This window comes from Stegostoma tigrinum, chromosome 17 (assembly GCF_030684315.1).
Source record: "Stegostoma tigrinum isolate sSteTig4 chromosome 17, sSteTig4.hap1, whole genome shotgun sequence".
Classification (NCBI taxonomy): domain Eukaryota; kingdom Metazoa; phylum Chordata; class Chondrichthyes; order Orectolobiformes; family Stegostomatidae; genus Stegostoma; species Stegostoma tigrinum.
In genome coordinates, this window is record NC_081370.1 from 12,557,407 (window position 1) to 12,578,390 (window position 20,984).

Sequence of the window (20,984 nt, forward strand, 5' to 3'; positions counted from 1 at the left end):
CATAAGTGTCAAGGAGAATTGGTCCAGCCAGTATAATCCTGTCTAATCCAGTCCACTTTGGAGTTTATTGCCTACTGGGCTAAACTACACAGAGGGAGCTATTATTTTGGGCACATGATAAGAGATAAAAGACCAGACAGGGTAATCTTGCATAATATGCATGGCAAGTGAGTCCCTGTGTGCAGTGATGGGCAAAAATAAATAGCCCTTTAAAACAGATAGCAGATGTCACAAATAACCATAATACTTAGACGTAATGATTCTATTACAGGCAGAACAGAAAACTCCTGTTTGCTTAAGTAAAGCATACAGACTGTGAGGAGACTGTACAGAGGCCTAAGCAGTGGTTAATATGATTTGAAACTAACCTGCACAAGTTAAACTCAGCCCAAGCATCTTAAAGTCAAAGAAACAAAGAAACAAAGAAACAAAGAAACAAAGAAACAAAGAAACAAAGAAACAAAGAAACAAAGAAACAAAGAAACAAAGAAACAAAGAAACAAAGAAACAAAGAAACAAAGAAACAAAGAAACAAAGAAACAAAGAAACAAAGAAACAAAGAAACAAAGAAACAAAGAAACAAAGAAAACAAAGAAAACAAAGAAAACAAAGAAACAAAAAAACAAAAGAAACAGGCCCTTCGGCCCTCCAAGCCGGCGCCGATCAAGATCCTCTGTCTAACCTATCATCTATTTTCTAACGGTCTGTGTCCATTTGCTCCCTGCCCATCCATGTGCCTGTCCAAATATATCTTAAAAAACGCTAACGTGTCTGCGTCTACCACCTCTGCTGGCAATGCGTTCCAGGCACCCATCACCCTCTGTGTAAAGAGCTTTCCACGCATATCTCCCTTAAACTTTCCTCCTCTCACTTTGAACTCATGACCACTAGTAATTGACTCCCCCACTCTGGGAGAAAGCTTTTTACTATCCACCCTGTCTATACCCCTCATGATTTTGTAGACCTCAAATCAGGTCTCCCCTCAATCTCCGCCTTTCTAATGAAAATAATCCTAATCCATTCAACCTCTCTTCATAGCTAGCACCCTCCATACCAGGCAACATCCTGGTGAACCTCCTCTGCACCCTCACCAAAGCAGCCACATCCTTTTGGTAATATGACGACCAGAACTATACACAGTACTCCAAATGTGGCCGAACCAATGTCCTATACAACTGCAACATGACCTGCCAACTCTTGTACTCAATACCCCGCCCAAAGAAGGAAAGCATGCCATATGCCTTCTTGACCACCCTATTGACCTGCGTTGTCACCTTCAGGGAACAATGGACCTGAACACCCAGATCTCTCTGTTCATCAATTTTCCCTAGGACTTTTCCATTTACTGTATAGTTCGCCCTTGAATTTGATCTTCCAAAATGCATCACCTCGCATTTGTCCGGATTGAACTCCATCTACCATTTATCTGCCCAACTCTCCAGTCTATCTATATTCTGCTGTAATTTCTGACAGTCCCCTTCACCATCAGCTACTCCACCAATCTTAGTGTCATCAGCAAACTTGCTGATCAGACCACCTACACCTTCCTCCAGATCATTTACATATATCACAAACAACAGTGGTCCCAGATCCCTGTGGAACACCAATGGTTACAGGTGTCCAATTTGAGAACCTCCCTTCTATACTACCCTCTGTCTCTTGTTGCCCAGCCAGTTTTTTATCCATCTAGCTAGCACACCCTGGACCCCATGTGACTTCACTTTCTCCATCAGCCTGCCATGGGGAACCTTATCAAACGCCTTACTAAAGTCCATGTATATGACATCTACAGCCTTTCCCTCAATCAACTTTGTCACGTCCTCAAAGAATTCTATTAAGTTAGTAAGACATGACCTTCCCTGTACAAAACCATGTTGCCTATCACTGATAAGCCCATTTTCTTCCAAATGGGAATAGATCCTATCCCTCAGTATCTTCTCCAGGGGCTTCCCTACCACTGACGTCAGGCTTACCTGGATTATCCTTGCTGCCCTTTTTAAACAAGGGGACAACATTAGCAAGTCTCCAGTCCTCTGGGACCTCACCCGTGTCTAAGGACGCTGCAAAGATATTTTAGGGCCCCGGCTATTTCCTCTCTCGCTTCTCTCAGTAACCTGGGATAGATCCCATACGGACCTGGGGACTTGTCCACCTTAATGTCTTTTAGGATACCTAACACTTCCTCCTTCCTTATGTCAACTTGGCCTGGACTAAGCAAATATCTATCCTAACCTCAACATCTGTCATGTCCCTCTCCTTGGTGAATACCAATGCAAAGTACTCATTAAGAATGTCACCCATTTTCTCTGAATCAGCGCATAACTTTCCTTCTTTGTCCTTAAGTGGGCCGATCCTTTCTCTAGTTACCATCTTGCTCTTTATGTATGAATAAAAGGCTTTGGAATTTTCCTTAACCATGTTTGCCAGCAATATCTCATGTCCTCTCTTAGCCCTCTTAATCCCTCGCTTCAGATTCGCTCTACATTCCCCATATTCTTGCAAAGCTTCGTCTGTCTTCAGTCGCCTAGACCTCATGTATGCTTCCTTTTTTCTCTTGGCTAGTCTCACAATTTCACCTGTCATCCATGGCTCCCTAATCTTGCCTTTTCTATTCCTCATTTTCACAGGAACATGTCTCTCCTGCACGCTAATCAACCTCTCCTTAAAAGCTTCCCACATATCAAATGTGGATTTACCTTCAAACAGTTTCTCCCAATCTACATTCCTCAGATCCTGCCGAATTTTGGTATAGTCAGCCTTCCCCCAGTTTAGTATTGTTCCTTTAGGACCACTCCTATCCTTGTCCATGAGTATTGTAAAACTTACGGAATTGTGGTCACTATTTCCAAAGTAGTCCCCTACTGTAATATCAACCACCTGGCCGGGTTCATTCCCCAACACCAGGTCCAGCATGGCCCTTTCCCAAGTTGGACTACATACATACTACTCTAGAAAACCCTCCTGGACACACCTTACAAATTCTGCACCGTCTTGACCCCTAACACTGAGTGAATCCCAGTCAAAGTTGGGAAAATTAAAATCTCCCATCACCACCACCCTGTTTCTCCTACACCTTTCCATTGTCTGTTTACATATTTGTACCTCTATCTCACGCTCGCTGTTGGGAGGCCTGTAGTACAGCCCCAACATTGTTACTGCATCCTTCCTATTTCTGAGTTCTACCCATATTGCCTCACTACTTGAGTCCTCCATGGGGCCCTCCTTCAGTGCAGCTGTGATATTGTCTTTGACCATTACTGCAACTCCTCCACCCTTTTTACCTACCTCTCTATCCCGCCTGAAGCATCGATATCCTGGGACAACTAGTTGCCAGTCATGCCCTTCCCTCAACCAAGTCTCAGTAATAGCAATAACATAACCCTCCCAAGCTCATCTGCCTTGTCTACTACACTTCTCGCATTAAAACAAATGCACCTCAGACCACCTGCCCCTTTGTGTTCATCATCTGCTCCCGACTACTATTCCCTTTAGTCACACTGACTCCATTATCTAGTTCCCAACAGGCTTTCGTTTCTACCTCTTTTCTGTCCAATATTTGGTTCCCATCCCCCTGCCACATTAGTTTAAACCCTCCCCCACAGCATTAGCAAAAGCACCCCCAAGGACATTGGTTCCAGTCCGGTTCAGGTGTAGACCGTCCAATTTGTAATAGTCCCTGCTTCCCCACAACTGGTTCAAATGTGCCAAAAATCTGAACTTTGGACTTTTGTAGCTCATGCTGGAATTCATTCTTAAAGCAAGTTTTAACCTCGGAAGAGAAAAGAATAACCCAACGAAGAATACAACAGACTTCAAAGTTTCCCATTGCAGGCATTCCAGGAACCAGACTAGAGGAGAGAGATCCCTTACATGTAAGTATTGAACAGGAAAAGGCCACTTGGCCCTCGCTCTGCTATTCAATAATCTCACAGCTAATCTGACTGCAATCTCAAATCCACATATCCAATTACCCCAATAAGCTTTCACCCACTTTATTTAAGAAAAATCTAGCTACCTGTGCCTTAAAACTCTAATCACCTTTTCAAGAAGAAAGTTCCAGAGATTCAGGATCCTCAGCGAAAACATTTCCCCTCAACTCTGTTTTAAGTACAATACATTCGTGAAGCCACTTTTGGAATACTGTGTTCAATTCTAGTGTCTTTGCTATAGGAAAGATATTATTAAACTTGAAAGTATTCAGAAAAGATTTAGTAGGATGTTGCCGAGGTTGGAGGGTTGAGCCATACGGAGAGGCCGAATAGACTGGGGCTATTTTCCCTGGAGAATTGGAGGCTGAGAGTTGGCCTTATAGAGGTTTATAAAATCATGACAGGCAAGGATAGGGTAAATAGACAAAGTTTTTTTCCTCAGGGCGGGAGAGTCCAAAACTAGAGATCATAGGTTTAAGGTGAGAGGGGAAGATTTAAAAGGAATCTAAACATTAACTTTCTCACGCAGAGGATGGTGCACGTATGGAATGAACTGCCAGAGAAGCTGGTATAATTACAACATTTAAAAGGTATCAGGACAGGTATATGAATAGGAAGGGTTTAGAGGGATACAGGCCAAATGCTGGCAAATAAAGCTAAATTAATTTAGGTTATCTGGTACAAGTTGGACCAAAGGGCTCATTTCCGTGCTGTACATCTCCATGACTCCAAGTGAGTGACCCCTGACCCCTAGTTCAAGATTTACTCCTAAGATGAAACATGCTGTCCACATCTACCCTATCATTGTCAGAGTGATACAACATAGAAAGACCCTTCAGTCCAACTAGTCCACCCCAACCATGTTCCCACACTAAACTAGGCCCACCTACCTGCGTTTGGCCCAAATTCCTCCAAACCTTTCCTATTCATGTACTTGTATAATAATAAGTAATCCACAAGAACAGCCTGCAACTCAGGTGCAGCTACAAGATCCATGCTACTCTTGTTCCACCAGAGACTGCAGGATCTTGTAAATTGTTTCAAACAAGTTACTTCTTATCCCAGCAATGACAAACTTAACTCTATCCAACCTTTCCTCATGAGATTGCCATTTATATATTCTATATATTAGTCAAGAAAACATCTGATCTGCTTCAACTCCACTTTTATCCATCCTTAACACAGGACTCCAGATGTACGTGCACCAATGCTCTGTGTAACTGAAGCATAACCTCCTTAATTCATCAATAACTGACAATATTCAATCAGGTGTCTTAATTACTTGCTGTAGCTGCATATTAACCTTTTGTGATCATGCACGAGGACACCAGATCCCTCTGCAATGCAGAGCTCTCATTTCTCACCATTTAGATATTTCTTTTATTATGCTTCCTCCTGCCATAATACAATCTCATCCTCCCACATTATACTCCCTGCTCACTGAACCGAGATCTTTTCACAGCTTCACGTCCTCTTCACAACTTACTTTCCTACATAGCTTTGCGACATCAGTAAATTTAGCAATTATACCTTCTGTCCTTCTACCAAGTCATTTATAAAAATGAACAGTTAACAATAATCCCTGTGGCAAACTTGTGACACCCTGGGTCTCGACCTGAAACGTCAATTTTCCTGCTCCTCTGATGCTGCATGGCCTGCTGTGTTCATCCAGCTTCACACCGTTTTATCTCAGATTCTCCAGCATCAGCAGTTCCTACTATCTCTGCATCTATTATCCGCTTCCTATTCACCAGTCAATCTTTGACCATGTCAATATGTTACCTCCTTAAACACAGACATTTATTTTCCATAACACACTTATGTGTGACGACACTATGGCTTTAAGTGGAGTATTTTGTCCTTTTTTTCCCCTGAAGAGAGGGTTGGGGGCCATACGTGTCTCCTCCCTGCTAATAAAGTAAACAGCTTGTGAGGCCTTTCTTAAAATAAACATTGGAGCAATAGAACCAGCATGAAATGGGGTGGAGTCAGGTTCTCACAGAAACAAGATTTAGTTTAAAGCTGCTACATCTTTCCCTCTGTTACAGCTAAAAAGCTTGGTTTCTGTGCCTGTGGCCAGAGTGAGACAGTCTGTTTTCCAGAATTTGCCTTTGCCAAGGATGTGTTTATGGGATGTTAATATATTGGAACAGTTGCTGTTTAGTAGTTACATTAGCTATTCTTGTGTCAAGTTTTCCAATAGTTAAAGTTAGACCAACTGTTGTTTGTACATTACCTGTAGAGTTGTGTGTTTTACTTAAAGCTGAATAGCACAAGTAATTGATTTACATCTCGAACACAGCACCTTACGTTGGCCTTTAAGTAACAAAAAGTTAGGATCTATTTGAAGGGGGTTTGGTCTAGTCCATAACAACGTGCACCTAATCAATGTCTCCTGTAAACAAAAGCATAGTAAATCCACTAGTTCCTCTTTTGCTGCAGTATGTATTACTTCATCTTACCCGTCAAGAATAAGAAGGCCATTAGACAGATCCTAGTGCCACTCTCCTTACAGATGGCCAAAGCTTACACTGGTGAAGGAGCAGAAGTAGAAAAAAGTTAGAAGAAACTGCAGTATAAAGAATAAAGGCGGCCATTTGGTCTAATACTCATGTACACTAGCTCAGATACAGATGTTGCACAAACTTTCCAATCGGAATCAGCATATGTGGAGACAGTGGGCACAAGTAGTCTGAAGCAAGGCAGGGGAAGATGCAGATGCCTGCATGGCAAAGGACAAGGTCACATATAGAACCTAGAACACTACAGCGCAGTACAGGCCCTTCGGCCCTCGATGATGTGTTGACCTGTGAAACCAAACTGAAGCCCATCTAACCTACGCTATTCCATTATTATCCATATGTTTGTTTATCCAATGACCATTTAAATGCCCTTAAACTTGGCGAGTCTACTACTGTTGCAGGCAGGGCATTCCACGCCTTTACTACTCTCCGATTAAAGATATGGTTAATATAAAGTAAACATATGGGTTCTGCTGAAAATTTGGAAGGGATGGTGGAAGGGACAGGATGTAGAAATAGCTGAACAGGCTTACACACACAATGCTTGGTGCAACGACAAGACTTTCAGAAACTTTGCTATCACTGACAGGGTGCTTGAGGGCACAGCCTTGGAGGATATGCTTATTAACATGGAAGAAGTGTCTAACTCATTTAGCATATTTATGAACCTGGCCAGGATCCAGTCTAACGTCCCAACTTCAAAATCAGCATCAACAGATGCCAAAAGTCACAAGCATTTCCGATGAAGGGTCTAGGCCCGAAATGTCAGCTTTCCTGCTCCTAAGATGCTGCTTGGCCTGCTGTGTTTATCCAGCTCTACACCTTGTTATCTCGGATTCTCCAGCATCTGCAGTTCCTATTATCTCTCATGCAAACACTGCAGTGGAGGCTCACCCTGACAGTGTTACCATTCACGTTCAACCTATTCTCACACGGATTCTGGTTGGTACCTTGATGGCTGTGAATACCACAGATGGCTCACACAGCAGTCCAACAATTTACATACATGGAGTGAACTCAACTAGAATCATAGAATTTCTACAGTGTGGAAAGAGGGCATTTGGCCTATTGGGTCTGCATCAACCATCCGAAGAGCATCCCACTCAGATGGAGCACCATACTTTATCCCCATAACCCCGCATTTGCCATGGCTGACCCACTTAGCCTACACATTCCCGCACACTGGAGCTCATCCATTCAGCCCTCCCTTCTTCTTTATCTGCCTCCTAGTGTTACTTTTTCCTTCTTTTCTGCCCTTCAACTGCTGGAGCTCGACGAACACTCCAGGCCTTGGACGACCTCCGGTAAGAAGTGATGATCCCCAGTCTCCAACGATGATTCCCAGTCTGATGCAGTGGCCTCCCACAGTTGCCTCCCAGCCTGGCGTGACAACTTTCCAGCCTCCTGCTGCGGACTCCCGATGTGGCATGGTGTACAGCCAGGGGCCAGTTCAGGCTGCAAGTTAAATGTCAGAATGCTCTGCTATACTGAACACTTTTCTGTAATGCCGGACATTTTATTTCTGTAACAAATCTTGTAGCAAACGAAGCTGTGCCTAGGTACTTTTTTTAAAAAAAAATCTACATCAGCACTGTAATTAGCAACATATAAACTTTCCACTCTGCTCATTGAATGCATGTGACAATAAAGGCAATTTTATTCTATTTAGCATGGAGAGTCCAACTAATCTACACATCTTTGAACTGTGGAAGGAAACTGAACCACCCACACAGAGGGAGAAACTGCAAACTCCACACAGACAGTCTGATTAACCCAGTTGGATTAGGGTACTTTGAAAAGATGATTTTTGAAAGACGACTTGTAAAGATCAACTGAAATTATGAAATTAAACTACAAACCAACAGTCTGTGTTACAGATTAAACTTCATCATTACCGTGGAGGAGGCGCCAGTCATGGGTCTTAGCAGTCACACTTTTTCCAAGTTTACAATATGTGTTCAACTTCACCGTCAGATGTTTTTGCAGATATTCAAGATATGAAGCGGGCTAGAGGACTGCACCATTCGAGGGGCATCCCTCTCATTCACCATCTCGCACTTTATTTCTCTCTGCCTCTCCCCCTGGCCTCCTTCTCCTTCCAGTCTCACTCAAATCGATCCGACTTCTTCTCTCCCAGACCTTTGTTCCCCTCTCTCCCTCTTCCATTCCTCTCCTTTCACTCTCTCCTCCTACATGCCCCCTCCCCTTTCCACTGCCACTCACCAATCTCTCTGTCTCTCCCTCTTCCTCTTCCCATCCCTCCCTCCCTCTATTACCTCAATCCCCCCACCTCCTTCGTACCATCCCTACCTCTATCACTCCTTCCTTCCTTCCTGCCTTCCTTCAATCCCGCACACTCACCAGGTTGACAAAATGCAGCCTCCTTCCCTCCGCCGCCCACACCAAGCCGAGCACCGCCAGAACGAGGAGCAGGTCCCAGAAACGGACACTCGACGCCTCGGAGCCAGCAGCCATCAGGCCCGTTTTGGAGTCGGGAGGGGGGGATGTCGCGAAACGGACACCCCGCCCCTAGCAACCATGAGGTGGAGCCGCGAAACCGACACCCCGCCCCTAGCAACCAGGAGGTGGAGCCGCAATACCGACACCGCGCCCCTAGCAACCAGGAGGTGGAGCCGCGAATCTGACATCCCGCCCCTAGCAACCATGAGGTGGTGCCGAGAAACCGACGCCCCGCCTCTGGCAATCGGGAGGCGGGTGCCGTGAAACCGTAAAATCCTGTCAGACAACTGGGGAAAATGGAAGGCGATACCCCTACAGGCGGACTCCAGCAGTGAGCTTGACCTCTGCGTCCTGGCAGCTGCTGCCCGGCTGCAACACATGGGTAGAGAAAGACAGAGGCATGGTGACCCTCAAGTTAAACTCACCACTGGTCTACTCTCTCACTATCTGATGAGAGCAGCCCCTATGCTTCTCTAGGACTGACCTTTCCTCTGCCAGACAACACCAAGTGTCTTACCAGCAGGACAGTCCCAGCAGACAGGCGTACACAGTGAGGAGAGAATTTTTCTCCAGAGTTTCAACTCTAGCTCCCCGTGTTGCCTCACAGCATCAGGTCAAAGGCAGGCAGGCAAGGAAACCTTCTGCATTCCCCCCCCCCTTCCATCCCACCAACCTCAGCTGATGAATCAGAAATCCCTGATGTTGAACAATACTTGGAGAAAACACCGAGGGTGCAAAATGTACTCTGGAAGGAGGATTTCAATGTCCACCTCCGAGACTGGCTCAATACCAGCACTACAGGTCGGGCTGGTCAGGTCCTAAAAGACATTTGCTGTTAGACCGGGTCTGCGGCAGGCGGTGAGGGTAACCAATAAGAGGGAAAAGCATTCTTGACTTCACTGTCAGCAAAGTGCCTGCATCAGATGTAAGAAACTTCACTCGCACATTTCCTTCAAGCTTTCTCCTTCTTAACATAAACCTATGCCTCCTAGTATTTGACATTTCACCTGGGAAAAAGACTCCAACTATCGAGCCTATCCACGTCGTTTATAATTTTATATAACTCTATCAGGTCACCCCTCAGCTTCTGACACTCCGGTGAAAACAATCCAAGTTTGTTTTACTTCTCCTTCTAGCTAACATCATCCTGGTAAACCTCTTTTGCACCCTCTCCAAAGCCTCCATATCATTTCTATTCTGTGGTGACCAGAACAGCACACAATACTCCAGATATGGCCTCACTAAAGTTTTATATAACTGCAACATGACTTGTCAACTTTAAGGTTAATGCCCAGGCGGATGAAGGCCAGCATACAGTACAACTTATTTATCACCTTATCCATTTGTGCTGCCATTTTTAGGGAGGTATGGCCTTGCGCCTTATGATCCCTCTGTATATCGATGCTACTAAGAGCCCTGCCATTTACTATATACTTTCCTGTTGCATTTGACCTTCCAAAATACATCACTTCACATTTGTTCAGATTAAACTTTATCTGCCATTTCCCGACCCAACTTTCCACCTGATCTAAAACAGAAAATTTTCCAATTGACAGCATCCACATTTTTTTTGGTTTTTATTCCTATATTCTGCTGTACCAAGGTTGGTTGGCTGGCTGAGCTGGTTTCTTGTTTCGCAGACATTCCATTACTAATGCTTGGTAACATCCTCAGTAACTAGCAATTTCCATATTGTCTGCAGCTTACTAATCAGACCACTGACATTTTCATCCGGATCATTTGTATATTTTGTAAATAACAGAACTACCAACAGTGATCCTTGTGAAACGTCACCAGTCACAGACCTCCAGTCAAAAAAATACACACCACCACCCTACAATTACCCTGTGTCTTCAATGACAAAGCCTATTTTGTAGTCAAGTTAGAAATTCACAGTGGATCGCATGTGGCTTAATCTTATGGACCAACCTACCATGAGGAACATTGTCAAATGTTTTAGTTAAGTCTATGTTGACACGTCCATTGCCCTATCCTCATCAATCATCTTCAGTGGCACTATCTCTCTGGGTTATAGAGTGCAAAGAGGTTCAGTGGGAGGCATTAACACACTTCTAGGATTTAACAGTGTGAATTGGCTCAGTTGGACACATAGGCACTCCCTCTCTGGGTTATAAAGGATACTAGGGTTCAGTGGGATACAGACACTCTATGGGTTATATAGTGTGAATGGGTTCAGTCAAACACAGGGACATTCTCCAGATTATATAGATTGAATGGGTTAGGTGCAACTGAGTGATACTCACTCTCTGGGTTATGGGATTCAGTGGAATTGAGTGACACTGACTCTCTGGGTTCTACAGTCTAAAGGGTTTCAGTGGGACTGAGATCTCTATGTTATACATTGTGAAGGGGATCATAAAGACACCGAGACAATCACTAACTGGGTTTTAAAGTGTGAAGTATTTCAGTGGGATCCAGACACTCACTTTCCTAAAATATTTTAAAGGTACATTAAAAGGAAGAGGTTAACCTGGGAAAAAGTGGGGCCCGTTAGGGACAAAGGGGGCAAGCTGTGTGTAAAGCTGCAGGATATTCAAAAGGTGAATGAATACTTCTGTATTCACTCTGGAAAAGGAGAATGCCGGTATGAAATTCAGGAACAGGGATTGTGAGGAAGCTACAGTTTGACATAGAAAATGGGTGGTTTTGGAGGCTCTGTCAGGTTTAAAATCTGACAAGTCTCCTGAGCCAGTTGAATTGCATCTTAGGCTGCTGTGATTTGATTTGATTTATTATTGTCAAATGTACCTAGATACAGTGAAACATCTTGTTTTGTGTGCAGTACAGGCAGATCATACCATAAAAAGTGCATAAGGTATTAGAAAAGAGCAAAGAACAAAATGGTACGTCTGCAGAGTATGCACAGACGACAAGATCAATATTAAATTTTAAGTTTGAGAAGTCCATTCCGAAGTCTAACAACAATGGGGAAGAAGCTGTTCTTGCATTTATTCATACATGCATAAGAATTTTGATATCTACTGCCCAACGGAAGAAGATAGAAGAGAATATAGCCAGAGTACGAGGGTTCTTTGATTATATTTGTTGTTTTCCCAAGAGGCAGCAGGAAGTATAGATGGACTCAATGAATAAAAGGCTGGTTTATATGATGGTCTGGGCTGCATTCATAACTCTCTGTAGTCTCTTGCGGTCTTGTGAAGAGCAGTTGCTATACCAAGCTCTGATGCATCCAGATAGAACACTTTCTAGAGTGCCTCTGTAAAAATTGGTAAGAGTCCTTGTGGACATGTCACATTTCCTTAGCGTCCTGAGGAAGAAGAGTTGTTTTGTGCTTTCCTGACCGTTACGTCAACATGGGTGGACCAGAACAGATTTTTGGTGATCGTCACTCCTAGGGACTTGACTCTTTCAAACATCTCCACCTGAGCACGATTAATGTAAACAAGAATGTGTCGTCCACTCCACTTCATGGAGTTAATGACCAACTCCTTTGTTTCATTGATGTTGATGGAGAGATTGTTGTCTTTACAACATGCCACTAAGTACTCAATTTCTTTTCTGTACTCTGTCTTGTTGTTGTTTGAGATCTGCCCTACAAAAGTGGTGTTGTTAGCAAACTTGTAAATGGAACTGGGGCAGAATTTGGCCCACAGTAGGAGACTGAGTATGCAGCCTTGAGGGGCACCAACATTGAGGAATATGGCGGAGGAAGAGGTGTTGTTGCCTATTCTTACTGACTGTGGGCTATGGGTCAGAAAGTTGTGGATCCAATTCCAGAGGCGGGGAGCTGAGACCTAAGTCTCAGAGTTTAAGAGATGAGTTTGTTTGGAATTATGGTGTTGAAGTCGGAACTATGGAAGGTGAGGCAGGAAATTGAGGGAGCTCTGATAAATTTTTTTCCACAGGAGAAGTGCCAGAGGGCTGGAGGATGGCTAATGTGGTTTTACTTTTATCTGGTCTCTGGATAATTCAGTTTGAAGGGATTCAGTGAGACTAAGTGACACTCAGTGTCCAGGTTATAGAGCCATCCAGCATGGAAACAGACCTTTTAGTCCAACTTGTCTATGCTGACCAAGTTTCCTGACCTAAACTAGACCCACTTGTCTGCATTTAGCCCACGTCCCACGAAACCTTTCCGATTCATGTACCTGTCCAAATGTCTTTTAAATATTGTAATTGTACTTGTGTTTATAACTCCTTCTAGCAGTTCATTCCACATATGAACCATCCTCTCTGTGAAAATGTCCCTCATACAGCGTGAATTCAGTTGGACACAAAGGCACTCACTCTTTGGGTTGTACAGTATGAGTGGGGGTTCAGCGGGATTCCATGACAGTCTGTCTGGGTTATACAGTGTGAAAGGCTGCAGATGGACAAACTCTGTGTGGATTCAACAGTGACGAGATTCAGTGGGACACAGACACACTCTCTGAGTTATACAGCATTAAGGGGTTCTGAAGGACACAGAGACTCAGTTTCTGGGTTACGCAGCGCGAAAGGTTTGTGGGACACTGACCATCACTATCTGGGTTGTGCAGTGTGTATGGGTTCAATGGGAATGGGAAACACTGTCATGGTAGTATAGTTTGAAGGAGTTCAGCAAACACTGAGAATTGGTTCAGGGGACTCACATTCTGGGTTATACAGTGTGTATGGGTTCAGTGAGATCGAGTGACACTCACTCTGGGTTATTCTGTGTGAATGGATTCAGTGGAACATACAGGCACTGACACTGGGTTGTACATTTTAAAGGGTGTCAGTGGGCCTGAGAGACACTCTCTGGGGTATATGACGTGAAGACGTGCAGTGGGAATGGAATACACTCACTGTCTGGGTTTAACAGTGTGAATAGTTTCAACGGGACTGTGGGATTTTCACTCTCTAGATCATCCAGTGTCAAGGGTTTCAATGGGACACAGTGAAATGGTCGTCTGGGTTATAGCGTGTAGATTTGTTCGTGGGACGGCAGGGCACTCAGTCTCTGGGTTATACAGTTTGAGGGAGTTCAGGGGAAACACAGACACAGTCAGTGTAAATGGGTTTAGTGGGACTGGGAGGGATAGAGTTATGAATCTATGAAGTATGCCTGAGTGGGAGTGGGACTGCTGTGAGGTCACATTCAGTCGCTGGGAGTGGATCCGTCTGGAGTAAAGTGGACTGGACTAAGCCGCGCTGTGAACCGGAGTGGACTATACTGGCCTGGCCTGGCCTGGACTGGACTGAGGGGAGCTGAAGGCCGGAGCCGGTAAGTGCGGTTGGAGACTGTGAGCTGGGGCGGCGGTAGCGGCATAAGTCCGGGGCGGGTGTGGATCGCGAAAGGTTGGTAAGTAAGTGACGGGGGTGGCGGTTGGAGTTACCGGGCTAGAAAGGGAGTTTGAGGGGTGCTGGTGTTGGCCAACGGAAAGGTCAAAGTCTGGAGGTGAGTTATTTTAAGAGATGGGGTGAAAGTGTGGGTTGTGTACGGCTTTGTTGGAGGGATGAGGGAGAGCGAACGGGAAACAGTGAGATTGTTGAGAGTTACTGAGGGGGCACGATGAGTGGTAATGTGGGTGAGATTGTTCTGAACTGTTATCTTTTCCTTTCTTGGGACTACACCCCCTCTCTTACATGGCAAATCTTAGCAGAGTTTAAGTACCCAGTGACCTTGTGTAACTGTAAGTCAGCCTCTCTACTTAGTGCTACTTGCAAATTGTCATCGGCAGTGGAGTAATATTCCTGGTTTTCTTTACTTCCTATCAAAGTGAACAGCTTCTTATTTTCCCACATCATCCTCTATCTGACAGACTTTTGTCCACCAACTTATAGTTTCTGGTCACCATTATAGACTTCTTATATCATCCATAGGCCTTGCCATCCTATGCACACTTTTATCAACAACAATTTTGCTTGAAAACAATCAGTCCCTTTGTCAAAATTCAGAATATAGATTGAAAAAAACCTCATACTGATTTCTGCAATAATACACTGAATCCAGATTTGTCATTCTGAAAATTATCCATTTACCCTGACTCTGTTTCTGTTGGTTAACTAGTCCTGTATCCATGCTGCTACATCACTCTCATGAGTTCCTATCTTACAAATCAGCCATTTATCTAGCATCTAATCAAATGTCTGTTGGAAATCCAGATACACTACATCTACAGATTCCCCTTAATCTACCTCACTAGTTACATTATTGAAGAACTTCAATAAATTTGTCTAACACCAATTTCCTTTTAGAAAACAGTATGGAACCTGCCTGATTTGAATTAGGATTCTTAAAATTTACTGGCACAACTGCCTTTAATAGTGAATTCTAGCACTTTCCTAATGTTAGAGATTCAGTTGATCAATCTACTGTTTCCTGCTTTCTGTCTCCTTCCTTTGTTGAATAGGCATGTCCCAGTTCAGGTTTTTCAATGGCTGGAAGCTGTCTAGTATCTAGGGAATTTCAGAAGATTCTGGCCAATGCATCTGTCATCTCTGCAGCCTGTCCTTTTAAGTTACATCTTTTTATTTTGTCTTATCCTCAAACTATCAAAGTGGCCCCAGATTGTGGTGACAAATGAAAAATTTTCACTGTATTTCATTGGAAAATACACAACATAATAAATCATTCATTCATAAGATTAAGCGTGTTGTACTTAGGTGCGCACAATATATGAAACAGAGTTAAAAAAACTTTTTGCATAGATTGAAACTGGTGGGTACGATATTTTGGGTATCGTAGAGATATGACTTCAAGGTGAACAGGGCTTGAAACTAAACATCCTATCAAAAAGACAGGCAAGTGAACTGGGGTGTGGGGATTGCCTTGTTAGTAAGAAATAAAACAAAATCGATAGCAAGAAGTGATATAGGGTTGGAATGTAAAGTGTGGGTACAGTTGAGGAGCTGCAATGGGAAAAAGACCTTGATGGGAGTTGTATACAGGCCTCCTAGCAGTAGTCAGGAATTGTGGAAGAAAATAAATCAGGAGATAGAAAAGGCATGTAAGAAAGGCACTGTTATCAAAATCACAGGGGACTTTAATCTGCAGGTAGTCTGGGAAGATCTGGTTGGTGGCAGATCCCAAGAAAAGGAATTTGTGGAATATCTATGAGATAGTTTTTGGAGCAGCATGTGGGGCATAGCCCATGAGGGAATAGGCAATTCTGGATTTGATGTGTAATGAGGCAGACTTAATGAGACAGACTTGATAAGGCAGCTTAAGGTGAAGGAATCCCTAGGGGACAGTGACCATAATATGATGGAATTCACCCAGCAGTTTGAGAGGGAGAAACTGGAATCAATTGTAACATTATTACAACTAAGCAGAAGTAGATGTCGATGAAATGGAGACACACAATGCTACAGCAAGGGAAGCAAGTCCCAGTGAATTCAACTATGTTGAGTGTGAAGAGAGTAAGGCAAGGCTGGCTAATCTTTTTACTTCAATGCTGGGAATTTAATAGATAAGACTGACAGGTTAATGGCATGGTGTGACACATGGAGGTATGATATTGTTGCCATCACAGAAGCATGGTTAAGGGAAGAGTTAGACTGGCATCTCAAGTATAGGATATCTTGTCAACGCAGCATAAGTTACAAACAGGGTAGTGGTGTAGGAGTAAATTAATTAAGATGTCAATTCCAGGAACAAGGAGAGATAATGGGTCCTCAAACAAAGCTTTGTGGCGAGAACTAAGTCAGTGGGAAGTAGCAGAGCAAAAATGTAGACCTTTCGCACAGCTGTATTATAGTAATATGCTGGGGAATTTCAACTTTCCTGACATAAATTGGGATAGTTGTAGTGTTAAGAGAGGGTGGATTTCTTGAAATATATTCAGGAGAGTTTTTTGTGTCAATACATAGAAGGTCCAACAAAGAACAGTGCAGTGTTGGATCTGATTCTGGGGAGAAAAGCTGGACAAGTGTGCGATGTGGCATTGTGGGAACATCTCGGTCAAATTTGTTCTGGACATGAAAAAAGATGGCCTCTAATATATTGCTCTGGATTGGGGAAGACAGATTTTATTTGAATAAAGGAGGAATCGACAGCAGTAGACTCAGAACAGCTCCTTGAGAGTACGTCTACAGCAGAGCAATGAGGTGCATTCAAAAAAAGAGCTTGCACCATTTGATAAAGGAAATGGATTAAAGGTGGTGTCAGGTTTAAAAATAAACAAATACACTGGCCCGGATGAATTGCATCCCAGGCTGCTGTGGGAGGTGAGGCAGGAAATTGCTGAAGCTCTAACGCAGATGTTTAGTTCCTCTCTGGCCATTGGGCAAGTGTCAGAGGACTGTAGGATAGCTAACATGATTCCACTTTTTAAGAGGTGTGCTAGAGATGAACCAGGAAATTATGGACCAGAGACCCTCATGTCACTGGTAGGGAAACTATTAGAGAAAATTCTGAAGGAGCAATTTAATACCTTCTTGGAAGGGTATGTGTTAATTAGGGGTCATTTGCATGGCTTTGTCAGAGAGAGGTCATGCCTAACAAATTTATTAGAATGTTTTGAAAATGTGATGAAGTGTGTGGATGAGGGAAGGTCAGTTGATATAGTTTATATTAGATTTTAGCAAAGATTTTGACAAGGTCCCACATGGGAGACTGATTAAGAAGGTTAAAGCATATGGAAGTGAGGGAAACATAATGAGATGGATCAGAAACTGGCTTAGTAATAGAATACAAAGCATAGTGGTAGAAGGCTATTTGAGTGACTGGAAGCTAGTGTCAAGCACTGTACCACAAGGATCAGTACTGGGACCCTTATTGTTTGTTATACACATAAATGATAAAAATGAAAACGGAAGGGGGATGTTAAGTAAATTTGCAAGTGAGGTGAAAATTGGTAGAATGGTTCAAGGCGAAGAAAATGTTTGTAACTTACAGGAAAATTAGATAGTTTAGTGAGATGAGCACACTAGTGGCAGGCAGTATTTAATTCTGATAAGTGAGAGGTGGTGCACTTTAGAAGAAGAAACAAGCTGAGGGTATATTTAAGGAATGGCAAGACACTGGGTATATTAGAGGGACAGGGGTATCTTGGGTAACTATACAAAGATCCCTGAAGTTGGCAGAGCAAGTGAATAGGATAGTTAAGGTGGCATATGGGACACTTGTATTCATCAGTCACGTCATAGAGTATAAGACCAAGGAGGTAATGTTGGAGTTATACAGAGCATGGGTCAGGCTGTAACTGGAGTACTGTGTGCAGTTCTGGTCACCTCACTACAGGAAGGATGTGACAGCAGTAGAGTGTGTACAGAGGAGGTTCAGCAGGATGTTACCTGGGAAGCAGAAATTGAGCTACAAGTGAGAAGGTAAGCTTGGATTGTTTTTGAGAGCAGAGAAGACTGAAGACTGAGTGTGAACATGATTCAGGTGTATACGGTCACAGGGTGTGGATAGGGAGCAGCTGTTCCTCTTGATTAACCTCTGAATCATAATAGGGCATAGTTTTAGGGTAAGGGGCAGGAGATTCAGAGGGGATTTGGGGAAAAAATGTTTTCACTCTGGGTAGTGGAAATCTGGGATGCTGTGCCTAGGAAGGTAGTGGAGGCTGGAAACCGTACAACCTTTTAAAAAATATTTGGATGACTACTTCAAATACCATAACATTCCAGGATATGGGACTAGTGCAGGAAATTGAGATTAGCGCACTTTTAATGGTAGTTATGTTGGTGTGTGACTTGAAAGAGAATTTGCAAGTGATGGTGTTCGCTTGTGACAGCTACCTTTGTCTTTCCAGTAAGTAAAGGTTGTAGGTTTGAAAAGGGTTGTCAAATGAACCTTGGTGAGTTACTGCACTGCTTCTGTGGTACACCACTTCCACTATGCACTGGTGGTTGTGGGATTGAATACATTAAATGATGGGTAGGATCTCTGACAAATTTGATTGAGTTCTTTAACAAGTCACCACAGGCAGTGGATGAGAGTAGTGTTGTGGGTGTTGCATATTTTGGACTTTCAGAAAGCATTTGATATAGTCTCACATGGTTGGTTGGTTAGCAAATTAGAAGTGTTTGGGATTGATGGGTATTTGGCAGCATGGAATAGAAATTGACTAAAAAATGTATAGACTGGCATTTCTCAAATTAGAGACACTTTGAAATTGGTGTTCTCTAGTGACTGATGATGTGACCCTTTCTTTTTATGATGTATACAAATGATGTATATAAGTGTTGGGGGTGAAATCTCTAAATTTATAGATGGTACTAAGCTAGGGAGATTATTGGATTGTGAGGATGAGTGCTGAGTGACTTCAAAGGGACAATGGCAAGTAGTCCAAATGGGCAGACATCTGACAAATGAAATTCAATGCAGAGAAATGATGTAATGTATTTTGGTAGTAGCAACACAGAGATACAATACAGGCTCAATGGTACAACTTTGAGGGGAGTACTGGAGCAGAGGAACCTTGGGGTTCACGTACATGATTCTCTGAGGGTGGCCAGACAAGTTGGAGAAGTTGTTTAAAAACCAAAAGAACAGTGGATGCTGAAATCAGAGACAAAAATAGAAATTGTTAGAAAAGCTCAGCAAGTCTGGCAGCATCTCTGGAGAGAAATCAAAGTTAACGTTTTGAGGTGAGTGACCCTTCCTCAGAACACAAAAGGCTGTTAAGAAGGCTTATAGGATTCTTGCGTTTATGAATAAAGGCATAGAGTCTAAAAGCAGGTCAATGATGTCACACCTGTACAAATCATTGGTCAAACCACATTTGGAGTATTGTGTTCAGGTCTGGGCATCTTATTTAAGGAAAGATGTTAACACCCAGGAGTGAGTTCAAAGGAGGTCTGCTAGAGTGATACCAGGAATGAGGAATTTTATATATGAGGAAAGATTAGGAAAATTATTCTCTTTGGAGCAAGAAGATTAAGAGGTGACCCTATTGAAGTGTTCAAAATTATGAACAATTTTGAGAGGGTAAGGAAGAATATTCTATTTCTACCTTGATCGTATGGTAGTAGCTAATGATCACAATTTCAAGACTGCCAGCATGAGAGCTAGGAGTAAGATGAGGAGCAACTTCTTTACTCAGGAAGTTATTAGGATTTGGAATGTGCTACCTGCTGAGTTGTGGAGGTCGATTCCACAGGCATTTTCAAAAGAGAGCTGGATATATATTTGAAAAGGATGACGTTAGAGGGTTATGGAGATAGGGCTAGAGACTGGTAGCTCTTTCAGGAGCTGGTACAGGCAGATGGGTTGAATGGTCTCCTTCTGTACTGTAAAATTCCATGATTCTGTAATACCAAACAAGTGAGCTGCTTTGTCCTGGATGGTGTCAAGGTTCTTAAATGTTTTTTGGAGCTGCACTCATCTAGGGGAATATTTCATCACACTCCTGACTTGAGCCTTGTAAATGGTGGACCGGCTTTGGGGAGTAAGGAGGTGAGTTACCTGTTGCAGGATTCCCAGTCTCTGACCTGGTCTTGTGGCCACATAATTAAATAGCTAGTCCACATGAGTTTCTGGTCAATGGTAAACCCCCACGATACTGATCGTGGGGTGGTTAAACATAATTAATGCCATTAAATGATATGGGGAGATGGTTGATGCTGAGCTTTGTGTGAAATGAATATTGTTTTCCATTTACCAGTCCAAGCCTTCATTTCGTCTGGGCCTTGCTGCTTTTGGGCATGGACTGCTTCAGTATCTCCTGCATAGATTTTCTGAAGCTAAAGATGACTGACCTCTAAAAGCCACAAGCATTCTCTCATGACAGCCATACTGAACCCTGCCACATCTTCACCATTCCCCCAGACCTCCCACTGACTGAGGACAAACGGTCAGTCCTTAGTAAGGGGCTCACCTTTGTCCCCCTACAAGCACACATCAATGAATACCAGTCACGGTTGGACATAGAACAGTTTTTCCGCCGCCTTCGCCTCCACGCCTACTTCTTCAACCAGGAACCCAACCCTCCCTCCACTGACCCCTTCACCCGCTTCCAACACAAGTCCTCCTCCTGGACACCACCCCCAGGCCTCCTACCTTCCCTCGACCTCTTCATCTCTAACTCCCATCAAGACATTAACCGCCTCTACCTCTCCACCCCTCTCATCCACTCCAACCTCTCCCCTGCAGAATGGGCAGCCCTCCGCTCCAACCCCAACC

The 20,984-nt window shown here is 43.4% G+C and overlaps 2 protein-coding genes across 10 annotated transcripts in view; one reads left to right on the plus strand and one right to left on the minus strand.

Moving 5' to 3' along the window:
* Positions 1-8,977, minus strand: part of LOC125459272 (prostatic acid phosphatase-like) — a 59,474-nt gene extending 50,497 nt beyond the window's left edge. For 5 of the 6 annotated variants that reach the window (XM_059651972.1, XM_059651975.1, XM_059651974.1 and 2 more), the window contains exon 1: positions 8,813-8,977. In XM_059651972.1, the coding sequence (XP_059507955.1) occupies positions 8,813-8,926 (114 nt within the window). In that variant the 5' untranslated portion in view covers positions 8,927-8,977. Of the gene's footprint in view, positions 1-8,346; positions 8,627-8,812 lie in introns of those variants that run through there. The other variant, XM_059651973.1, reaches the window with a different exon arrangement.
* A 4,804-nt stretch (positions 8,978-13,781) lies between these two features.
* The window catches only part of pacsin3 (protein kinase C and casein kinase substrate in neurons 3), an 81,568-nt gene continuing 74,365 nt past the window's right edge, over positions 13,782-20,984 (plus strand). For 3 of the 4 annotated variants that reach the window (XM_059651979.1, XM_059651976.1, XM_059651982.1), the window contains exon 1: positions 13,782-14,138. The gene's annotated coding sequence lies outside the window, so the exon portion shown is untranslated. The other variant, XM_059651978.1, reaches the window with a different exon arrangement.